At 43.2% G+C, this 12,053-nt stretch overlaps 1 protein-coding gene across 5 annotated transcripts in view; it reads left to right on the forward strand.

The window, feature by feature from the left end:
* Window positions 1-12,053, forward strand: part of LOC126991889 (uncharacterized) — a 145,832-nt gene that overhangs the window by 16,673 nt on the left and 117,106 nt on the right. For 3 of the 5 annotated variants that reach the window (XM_050850536.1, XM_050850537.1, XM_050850539.1), the window contains 2 exons: window positions 1,348-1,576; window positions 11,248-11,369. In XM_050850536.1, the coding sequence (XP_050706493.1) occupies window positions 1,348-1,576; window positions 11,248-11,369 (351 nt within the window). The remainder of the gene's footprint in view (window positions 1-1,347; window positions 1,577-11,247; window positions 11,370-12,053) is intronic. The other 2 variants (XM_050850538.1, XM_050850540.1) reach the window with 1 other exon arrangement.

Raw genomic sequence — 12,053 nt, forward strand, 5'->3', positions numbered from 1 at the left:
GGGGTGTAATGCGAGTAGGTGGAATTCGTAATCAAGTCAGGTTCGGTGGCGAATAAGGGGTATATCGGCTCAGTAAATTGTGTGGTGATGATCAGAGGCGGCGGGGGGTTAGGGTAAGGGGGGGGGGCTATTGGGAGTCGGTGGAATTCGTATTTAGGTCATGTTCATTATCGAATAGGGAGTAAATGGGGTCAGTAAATTACGTGCTGATAATTAAAGGGGGCGGGGATGAAAAGTAATGTGGTGGGCTAATGGGAATAGGTGGAATTCGAGAAGAGGTCATGTCAGGTGTCGAAGAGGGAATCAATCGAGTCAGTAATTTACGTGGTGATACTTAAAGGGGGATCAGGTTGATGGTAATGGGGGGGGATGGGCGTAATGGGAGTAGGTGGAATACGAAAATGACTTCATTTTATTTTTTTATATAAAAATAGCCGAATAAAATACATCGTAAAATGACAATAACTCCATTACCGTTCATCGTAAAGCAATTCTGAAAGCACCGTTCGATTCGGCGGACGTTTCTGCATGGGGTAGGTGCCCATTTCAAATTTCAGACTATATCATAAAATTCACTCTTTAGTGTTTTTTGCAAGGGGGACCATACCGCCAAACACCGTTAATTTTGCCCGGTCCGTTGCTTTCAGGCCACGAACGGCTTCCTCATCCTTTTCTACATAAGATGAAATGCCTCTAGGAAATAGAAAAAGGAATAAAAGCGGTTTTTTTTCTGTAAATCAACTACTACTGCTACGTACTACTACTACTACTATATACTACTACAGGTGTTATAAAGTGAAAACAGATGTCATTATGTTCAAAAAGTAGTTTATTATGACCTTTACATATCAATGCATTGACCTCAAGTTTATAGTATATTCGAGGTCAAGGTTGATGTGTGTTGTTTTCATGTAGGGACAAGCTGGCTAAGTACACCTTGACCCCTGACCCCCAAGATGAGCTGACGCTCAGGAAGAGTTATAAGTCTACCCTCGCAAGACAGCATTTTTGAGGATATCAGTGCATTCAGTCAGTTAGTTATTCAGTCAGCCAGTCAGTGACAGTCAGTCCATCCGTTAAGAAAGTCAGTCAGTCTCATACACACACACACACACACACACACACACACACACACACACACACACACACACACACACACAGAGAGAGAGAGAGAGAGAGAGAGAGAGAGAGAGAGAGAGAGAGAGAGAGAGAGAGAGAGAGAGAGAGAGAGAGAGAGAGAGAATTATAGAAGCCATGAAGAGTTTTCTGGCAAAGATGTGGTGTACAAGAAATAGGGAATTGGAAGATTTGTAATGGATACTGCTTGTGTTGTTTTGTTTATTACAGGTTGTGCCGATACGAAGGCCTGACTCTCCAACGGGTCACCTGTACAGCAAGAGCAAGAGCAAGACAGACAGCCCGCCTCGGCACCTCAGCCCGCCCCAAAGCTCCCTCCATGGCCTCCTGCAGGGCTTGAGGTGGTCAGGCTCCCCACAGTGCTGCCCCTCGCAGTGCCAGGGCAGTGCCACACCTGTAAGCTGCGGCGCCATGCCCGGTCTGAGGGCGCCGCTGGCCTGTGAGTGTTGACCTCGTGTTTGACCTTATTTTGAAGCTACTATTTGACCATCGCAGGAATTATTACACGTTTCATTAGTCTTCATTAATGAATGAGTGCCTGAAGTGTCTGTTTTGGCTCTGGGGTGCCGCACATAACCTATTCCCAAAGGTTAAAAAGGAGGTCAATCAGGCTTTCACGAGTGAAACCAAATTACTCCAGAATCACACCCAACACACCGAATTGCTCCAGCATCACACCCAACACACTGAATTACTCCAGAATCATACCCAACACACACTGAATTGCTCCAGAATCACACCCAACACATTGAATTCCTCCAGAATCACACCCAACACATTGAATTCCTCCAGAATCACACCCAACACACACTGAATTACTCCTGAATCACACCCAACACACACTGAATTACTCCAGAATCACACCCAACACACACTCAAACACACATGATTGCCAGTTAGCTTTGTGGACTGATTCTAGATAATGCGGCGGGCAGCTATCAGTTGCATGAAACGCATATTTGTGTTGGCTGTTCGGGGGACCGGGGAGCCGAGTGTGCAGGGGAGGAAAGTGAAGGAAGTGTAATTGTTAGTGTTGGTGTGTTGTGGTGACAAGTGAGTGTGTATTGGTTTTCTGAATGAGTCTATTGTACCGCAGTCTGTAGACAGAGGCTGTTCCAGTGGTGTATGGTGCGTGGAAAGTATGAAAGTATACCCGTTAGTTTTTATCTTAGAGCAATTCTGAGTGTACCATTTGATTCGTCGGGGTTTTCTGCATCGATTAGGTACCCTTTGCAAAGTTCAAAGTAAAAACTAAGCGAGAAATATCACATTTTCCATACACGTCGACACAACACCCATACTTATGAATTGCTGTTCCATTACCCTAACCTAGCTCTATTTCACGAGTTAGGTTAGAGTAAGAAAACAGCAATTCATAAGATTGGGTGTTTTGTGATGGGTCAAAAGAAAAAAAAGAAGAAAACCTTGCTCAGCAATGCAGTGTTTATTGTGCATAGCTCCGTTATAAGGCCTCAAGAAGAGGAAGAAGGTCTAGATTTTAGAATTCGGAAATACGTCATATGGGGTGTCGAGTAGAGGGTTAATGGGGTCAGTAAATTGCGTTGTGATAATTAGAGGGGGCGGAGGTTCATAATAATGTGTGGGGGGCTAATGGGAGTAATTGAAATTCGTAGTTAGGGCATGTTCGGTATCGAAAAAGGGGTAAAAGGGGTTAGTAAATTGCGTGGAGATAATTAAAGGGGGCGGGATTTAACGGTAATTGGGGGAGGACTAATAGGAGTAAGTGAAGCTCGAAAATAGGTCATGTGAGGTGTCGAATACTAGTTAAAGGGGGTCAATAAATTGCGAGGTGATAATCAGAGGGGGCGGGGGGCTAGGGTAAGGAGGGGGTGCTATTGGGAGTAGGTGGAATTCGTAATTAGGTCATGTTCGGTGTCGAATAGGGAATAAATGGGGTTAGTAAATTGCGTGGTGATAAGTAAGGGGGGCGGGGGTAAAAAGTAATGGGGGGGGCTAATGGGAATAGGTGGAGTTCGAGAATAGGTCATCTCAGGTATCGAATAGGGAATTAATCGGGACAGTAATTTGCGTGGTGATAATTAAAGGGGGATGAGGTTGATGGTAATGGAGGAGGGCTAATGGGAGTAGGTGGAATACGGAAATGACTTCATTTTTTTTTTTTTAAATAGCCTAATAAAATACATCGTAAAATGACATTAACTCCATTAGCGTTCATCGTAAAGCAATTCCCAAAGTACCATTCGATTCGGCGGACGTTTCTGCATGGGGTAGGTGCCCATTTCAAAGTTCATACTAAAAACTAAGCGATAAAATTTATCTTTTCTTGTTTTCGCATTGGGGACCATACCCCGAAACACCGTTAATTTTGCCTGGGGCGTTGATATTAGGCAATGAACTGCTTCCTCATCCTTTTCTACATAAGATGAAATGCCTCTGGGAAATAAAAAAAGGAATAAAAGTGGGGTTTTTTTGTAAATCAAAAAAATCCCCGAACATTCCTGATAGTTATATGCAAAAAAAACCTTTAGTTTTTATCTTAGAGCAATTCTGAGTGTACCATTTGATTCATCTGAGTTTTATGCATCGATTAGGTACCCTTTGCAAAGTTCAGAGTAAAAACTAAGCAAGAAATATCACATTTTACATACACGTCGACAAAACACCCATACGTCTTATGAATTGCTGTTCCATTACTCTAACCTAACTCGATCTCACGAGTTAGGTTAGAGTATGAAAACAGCAATTCATCAGACTGGGTGTTGAGGGAAGGGTCAAAAGAAGAAGAGGAAGAAGACCTTGCTCCGCGATGCAGTGGTTAACGTGCATAGCTCCGTTATAAGGCCTCAAGAAGAGTAAGAAGATCTAGATGCTAGAATTCGGAAAGGGGTCATATGGGGTGTCGAGTAGGGGGTTAATGGGTCAGTAAAATGCGTGGTGATAATTAGATAGGGCGGGGGTTCATGATATTGTGGGCGGGGCTAATGGGAGTAATTGGAATTCGTAATTAGGTCATGTTCGGTATCGAATAAGGGTTAAATGGGGTCAGTAAATAGCGTGGTGATAATTAAAGGGGGCGGGGTTAACGGTAACTGGGGGGGGCTAATGGGAGTAGGTAAAACTCAAAAATAGGTCATGTGAGTTTTCGAATACTGGGTAAATGGGGTCAGTAAATTGTGTGGTGATGATCAGAGGGGGCGGGGGGTTAAGGTAAGGGGGGGCTATTGGGAGTAGGTGGAACTCGTAATTAGGTCATGTTCGGTGTCGAATAGTGAGTAAATGGGGTCAGTAAACTACGTGATGATAATTAAAGTGGGCGGTGGTGAAAAGTAATGGGGGGGGGGGCTAATGGCAGTAGGTGGAATACGGAAATGGCTTCATTTCATTTTTTTATATAAAAATAGCCTATTAAAATACATCGTGAAATGACAATAACTCCATTAGCGTTCATCATAAAGCAATTCTGAAAGTACCGTTCGATTCGGCGGGCGTTTCTTCATGGGGTAGGTGCCCATTTCAAAGTTCATACTAAAAACTATGCGATAAAATTAATCTTTTCTTGCTTTTCGCAAAGGGGACCATACCCCCAAACACCGCTAATTTTGCCTGGGACGTTGATTTCAGGCCATGAACTGATTAGACACGCTTTCCAAAGTTCAGAGTAAAAACTAAGCGAGAAAAATCATTTTTCCATACACGTCGACACATCACCCATACCTATGAATTGCTGTTCCATTAGTCTAACCTAACTCGATTTCACGAGTTAGGTTAGAGTAAGAAAACAGCAATTCATAAGATTGGGTGTTGTGGGATGGGTCAAAAGAAGAAAAGGAACAAGACCTTGCTCCGCGATGCAGTGGTTACTGTGCATAGCTCCGTTATAAGGCCTCAAGAAGAGAAAAAAGATCTAGATGCTAGAATTCGGAAATAGGTCATATGGGTTGTCGAGGAGGGAGTTAATGGGGTCAGTAAATTGCGTGGCGATAATTAGAGGGGGCGGGAGTACATGATAATGCGGGGGGGGGGCTAGTGGGAGTAGGTGGAATTCGTAATTAGGTCATGTTCGGTATCGAATAAGGGGCAAATGGGGTCAGTAAATTGCGTGGTAATAATTAAAGAGGGCGGGGGTTAACGATAATGGGGAGGGCTAATAGGAGTACGCGAAACTCGAAAATAGGTCATGTGAGGTGTTGAATACTGGGTAAATGGGGTCAGTACATTGCCTGGTGATAATCAGAGAGGGCGGGGGGTTAGGGTAAGGGGGGGGAGCTGTTGTGAGTAGGTGGAATTCGTAATTTGGTCATGTTCGGTGTCGAATAGTGAGTAAATGGGGTCAGTAAATTGCGTGGTGATAATTAAAGGGGGGGGTTGATAATTAATGGGGGGGGCTAATGGGAATAGGTTAAATTCGAAAATAGGTCATGTCAGGTGTCGAATAGGAAATGGCTTCATTTTCTTTAATTTTTTTTTTAAATAGCCTAATTAAATACATCGTAAAATGACAATAACTTCATTAGCGCTCATCGTAAAGCAATTCTGAAAGTACCATTCGATTCGGCGGACGGTTCTGCATGGGGTAGGTGCCCATTTCAAAGTTCATACTAAAAACTAAGCGATAAAATTCATCTTTTCTTCTTTTTCGTAGAGGGGACCATACCCCCAAACACCGTTAATTTTGCCTGGGGTGTTGATTTTTTGGCCATGATCGGCTTCCGCATCCTTTTCTACATAAGATGAAATGCCTCTTGGAAATAGAAAAAGGAATAAAAGCGGTTTTTTCTGTAAATCAAAAAAATCCCCGAACATTCCTGATAGATATATGCAAATATATTTGTTAGTTTTTATCTTAGAGCAATTCTGAGTGTACCATTCGATTCGTCGTTAGGTACCCTTTGCAAAGTTCAGAGTAAAAACTAAGCGAGAAATATCACATTTTCCATATACGTCGACACCACACCCATACTTATGAATTGCTGTTACCTTAACCTAACCTTACTCGATTTCACGAGTTAGGTTAGAGTAAGAAAACAGCAATTCATAAGATTGGGTGTTGTGGGATGGATCAAAAGAAGAAGAGGAAGAAGACCTTGCTCCGCAATGCAGTGGTTACTGTGCATAACTCCGTTATAAGGACTCAAGAAGAGGAAGAAGGTCTAGATTTTACAATTCGGAAATAGGTCATATGGGGTGTCGAGTAGAGGGTTAATGGGGTCAGTAAACTGCGTGGTGATAATTAGATAGGGCGGGGGTTCATGATAATGTGGGGGTGGCTAATGGGAGTAATTGGAATTCGTAATTAGGTCATGCTCGGTATCGATTAAAGGGTAAATGGTGTCAGTAAATTGAGTGGTGATAATTAAAGACGGCGGGGGTTAACAGTAATTTGGGGGTGCTAATGGGAGTAAATAAAACTCAAAAATAGGTCATGTGAGGTGTCGAATACTGGGTAAATGGGGTCAGTAAAATGTGGGGTGATGATCAGAGGGGGCGGGGGGTTAAGATAAGGGGAGGGGGCTATTGGGAGTAGGTGGAATTCGTAATTAGTTCATGTTCGGTGTCGAATAGGGAGTAAATGGGGTCAGTAAATTGCGTGGTGATAATTAAAAGGGGTGGAGATGAAAAGTAATGGGGGGGGCTAATGGAAATAGGTGTAATTCGAGAATAGGTCATCTCAGGTGTCGAATAGGGAATAAATCGGGTCAGTAATTTGCGTGGTGATAATTAAGGTGGGATGAGGTTGATGGTAATGGGAGTAGGTGGAATACGGAAATGGCTTCATTTTATTTTTTTAAATAAAAATAGCCTAATAAAATACATCGTAAAATGACAATAACTTCATTAGCGTTCATCGTAAAGCAATTCTGAAAGTACCATTCGATTCGGCGGACGTTTCTGCATGGGGTAGGTGCCCAATTCAAGGTTCATACTAAAAACTAAACGATAAAATTCATCTTTTCTTGTTTTTCGCAAAGGGGACCATACCCCCAAACACCGCTAATTTTGCCTAGGGCGTTGATTTCAGGCCATGAACGGCTTCCTCATTTTTTTTCTACATAAGATGTAATGCCTCTGGGAAATAAAAACAGGAATAAAAGCGGTTTTTTTCTGTAAATCAAAAAAATCCCCGAATATTCCTGATAGTTATATGCAAATATACCCGTTAGTTTTAATCTTAGAGCAATTCTGAGCGTTCCATTCGATTCGTCGGAGTTTTCTGCATCGATTAGGGTAAAAACTTAGCGAAAAATATCACATTTTCCATACAAGTCGACAAACCCCCGATACTTATGAGTTGCTGCTCCCTTAGCCTAGCCTAACTCGATTTCACGAGTTAGGTTAGAGTAAGAAAACAGCAATTCATAAGATTGGGTGTTGTGGGATGGGTCAAAAAAAGAGGAAAAAGACCTTGCAGTGGTTATTGTGCATAGCTCCGTTATAAGGCCTCAAGAAGAAGAAGGTCTAGATTTTAGAATTCGGAAATAGGTCATATGGGGTGTCGAGTAGGGGGTTTATGGGGTCAGTAAATTGCGTGGTGATAATTAAAGGGGGTGGAGGCTCATGATAATGTGGGGGGGGCTAATGGGAGTAATTGGAATTCGTATTTAGGTCATGTTCGGTATCGAATAATGGGTAAATGGGATCAGTAAATTGCGTGGTGATAGTTAAAGGGGGCGAGGGTTAACGGTAATTTGGGGGGGACTAATGGGAGTAGGTGAAACATGAATTATGTCATGTCAGGTGTCGAATAGGGATTAAATCGGGTCAGTAATTTACGTGGTGATAATTAAAGAGGGATGGGGTTGATGGTAATGGGTGGGGTCTAATGGGAATAGGTGGAATACGGAAATGACTTAATTTTTTTTTTATATATAAAAATAGCCTAGTCAAATACATCGTAAAATGACAATAACTCCATTAGTGTTCATCGTAAAGCAATTCTGAAAGTACCGTTCGATTCGGCGGACCTTTCTGCATGGGGTACGTGCCCATTTCAGAGTTCATACTAAAAAGTAAGCGAAAAAAATCATCTTTTCCCCTAAAAGCAATTCTGAGTGTACCATTTGATTCGTCGGAGTTCTTTGCATCGATTACGTACGCTTTGCAAAGTTCAGAGTAAAAACTAAGCGAGAAATATCACTTTTCCCATATATGTCGACACACCACCCAACCTTATGAATTGCTGTTCCCTTACCTTAACCTAACTCGATTTCACGAGTTAGGTTAGAGTAAGAAGACAGCAATTCATAAGATTGGGTGTTGTGGGATGGGTCAAAAGAAGAAGAGGAAGAAGACCTTGCTCCGCGAAGCAGTGGTTACTGTGCATAGCTCCGTTATAAGGCCTCAAGCAGAGGAAGAATATCTAGATGCTAGAATTCGAAAATATGTCATATGGGATGTCGATTAGGGGGTTAATGAGGTCAGTAGATGACGTGGTGATAATTAGAGGGGGCGGGGATTCATGATAATGTGGGGGGGGGGCTAATGTGAGTAGGTGGAATTCGTAATTAGCTCGTGTTCGGTATCGAATAAGGGGTAAATGGGGTCAGTAAATTGTGCCGTGATAATCAGAGGGGGCGTTGGTTAACGGTAATGGGGGGGGGGGCTAATGGGAGTAGGTGAAACTCGAAAATAGTTCATGTGAGATGTCGAATACTGGTAAAATGGGGTCAGTAAATTGCGTGGTGATAATCAGAGGGGGCGGGAGTTAGGATAAGGGGGGGGGGCTATTGGGAGTAGGTGGAACTCGTAATTACATGGAAACATGGAAATGCAGGCAACAGAAAGCCTATTGGCTCATTACGAGTCGCCCGCTTGGGTGATTTAATCTGCTCGATCGCCACTTGAGGCTTGGTGAGCAGATGAAAGCACCTCGATATTGAGGAGCAGATGGAAGCCCCTCGTTATTCAGTTTACTCCCGACGCAGCGAAATGACGGTCGATTCTATATTTGAAGGAGTTGATGGTATTCGCATTCACTACTTCTGAGGGAAGATTGTTCCAGTGGCGGATGACTCGATTTGAAAAGAAACTCCTTCCAATGTCTGTGTTACATCGACTCGACTGAATGGGTAAACCGTTATTTCTAGTTCTTGAGTTGGTTTGCAGTTCAAAGAATTTGGAGTAATCGACGTTATTGAACTTTTTTAGATACTTGAAGACTTGAATCATATCCCCTCGTAGTCGTCTTTTCTCCAATGTAAAGAGATTGAGTCGTTTGAGTCGTTCCTCGTACGGTTGAGCCCTGAAGGTTGGAATCATCTTTGTGGCGCGTCGTTGAATCCTTTCCAGTAGAGCAATGTCCTATCTGTAATTGGGAGACCAGAACTGCACTGCATACTCGAGGTGCGGTCTTACCATGGAATTAGACAGGGATAGCATCACGTCTGGTGTTTTACACTCGAAGTTCCTCGCTATGAACCCGAGCATAATGTTGGCCTTGTTGTGTGCTTTTTTACAGTGATTCGCGTGTTTCAGGTCACTGCTGATAGTGACTCCAAGATCCTTTTCCTCCTGCATCGCTTGCAGAGGTCTCCCATTCATGATGTATGTATGGTTACTATTTTGGGACCCAATGTGCATGACTTTGCATTTGTCAACATTAAAAGACATTTGCCATTTTTCCGACCATTCGATAATGTGATTGAGGTCTTTCTGAATGATTTCGCAGTCGGTCTTTGTGAGGGCATCTCCACCCACCTTGGTGTCATCTGCAATTTCGATATTGTGGATTTCAGTCCTGATTCTAGGTCATTGATATATATGATAAAGAGGATGGGTCCCAGCACTGACCCTTGAGGCACTCCACTAGTGACTGGAAGCCAATCGGAAGGCTGTCCGTTGAGTAGTACTCGTTGTTTTCTGTCGGTGAGCCAATCTCTTATCCACGCGATCAGATTGGCTCCGATGCCCGCCGAGTGCAGTTTCTTAAGGAGTCGCTCGTGCGGTACCTTATCGAAGGCTTTCTGAAAGACCAGGTATATAACATCACTGTTCACATGTTCGGTGTCGAATAGGGAGCAAATGGAGTCAGTAAATTGCGTGGTGGTAATTAAAAGGGGCGGGGGTGAAAAGTAATAGGGGGGGCTAATGGGAATAGGTGGAATTCGAGAAAAGGTCATGTCAGGTGTCGAATAAGGAATAAATAGGGTCAGTAATTTGCGTGGTGATAATTAAAGGGGGATGAGGTTGATGGTAATAAGGGGAGCTAATGGGAGAAGGTGGAATACGGAAATGGCTTCATTTTATTTTTTTATATAAAATTAGCCTAATAAAATACATCGTAAAATGACAATAAATCCATTACCGTTCTTCGTAAAGCAATTCTAAAAGTACCATTTGAATCGGTGGACGTTTATGCATGGGGTAGGTACTCATTTCAAAGTTCATACTAAAAACTAAGCGATAAAATTCAAATTTTCTCGTTTTTTGCAAAGAGGACCATACCCCCAAACACCGCTAATTTTGCCCGGTGCGTTGCTTTCAGGCCATGAACGGCTTCCTCATCCTTTTCTGTATAAGATGAAATACCTCTGGGAAATAGAAAAAGGAATAAAAGCGATTTTTTCTGTAAATCAACTACTACTACTACGTACTACTACTACTACTATATACTACTACAGGTGTTATAAAGTGAAAACAGATGTCGTTATGTTCAAAAAGTAATTTATTATGACCTTTACATATCCATGCATTGAATTCAAGTTTATAATATATTCCACGTCAAGGTTGATGTGTGTAGTTTTCATGTAGGGACAACCTGGCTAAGTACAGCTTGACCCCTGACCCCCAAGATGAGCTCACGCGCAGGAATAGTTATAAGTCCACCCTCGTAAGACAGCACTTTTGAGGATATCAGTGCATTCAGTCAGTCAGTTATTCAGTCAGCCAGTCAGTGACAGTCAGTCCATCCGTTAAGAAAGTCAGTCAGTCACACACACACACACACACACACACACACACACATAGAGAGAGAGAGAATGTTAGAAGCCATGAAGAGTTTTCTGGCAAAGATGTGGTGTGCAAGAAATAGGGAATTGGAAGATTTGTAATGGATACTGCTTGTGTTGTTTTATTTATTACAGGTTGTGCCGATACGAAGGCTTGATCTTGATATTGATCTTGATGTCACAGGTGGCTCGGGATTTCTCCCCAGCCAGGCCTTTGTACAGCAAGAGCAAGAGCAAGACCGCCAGCCCGCCTCGGCCCCTCAGCCCGCCCCAAAGCTCCCTCCATGGCCTCCTGCAGGGCTTGAGGTGGTCAGGCTCATCACAGTGCTGCCCCACGCAGTGCCAGGGCAGTGCCACACCTGTAATCTGCGGCGCCATGCCCGGTCTGAGGGCGCCACTGGACTGTGAGAGTTTGACCTTATTTTGAAGCTACTATTTGACCATCGCAGGACTTATTACACGTTTCATTAGTCTTCATTAATGAATGAGTGCCTCAAGTCATTGTTTTGGCTCTGGGGTGCCGCACATAACCTATTCCCAAAGCTTAAAAAAGAGTTCAATCAGGTCACCAAATTACTCCAGAATCACACCCAGCACTCACTGAATTGCTCCAGAATCACACCCAACACTTTGAATTCCTCCAGAATCACACCCAACACACCGAATTACTCAACAATCACACCCAACACACACTGAATTGCTCCGGAATCACACCCAACGCACTGAATTACTCTAGAATAACACCCAACACACACTCAAACACACATCATTGCCAGTTAGCTTTGAGGACTGATTCTGGATCTATATTATAATGCGGCGGGCAGCTGTCAGTTGCATGAAACGCATATTTGTGTTGGCTGTTTGGGGGACCGGGGAGCCGAGTGTGCAGGGGAGGGAAGTGAAGGAAGTGTAATTGTTAGTGTTGGTGTGTTGTGGTGACAAGTGAGTGTGTATTGCTTTTCTGAATGAGTCTATTGTACCGCAGTCTGT

The sequence above is a fragment of the Eriocheir sinensis genome, unplaced genomic scaffold (genome assembly GCF_024679095.1).
Source record: "Eriocheir sinensis breed Jianghai 21 unplaced genomic scaffold, ASM2467909v1 Scaffold357, whole genome shotgun sequence".
Classification (NCBI taxonomy): domain Eukaryota; kingdom Metazoa; phylum Arthropoda; class Malacostraca; order Decapoda; family Varunidae; genus Eriocheir; species Eriocheir sinensis.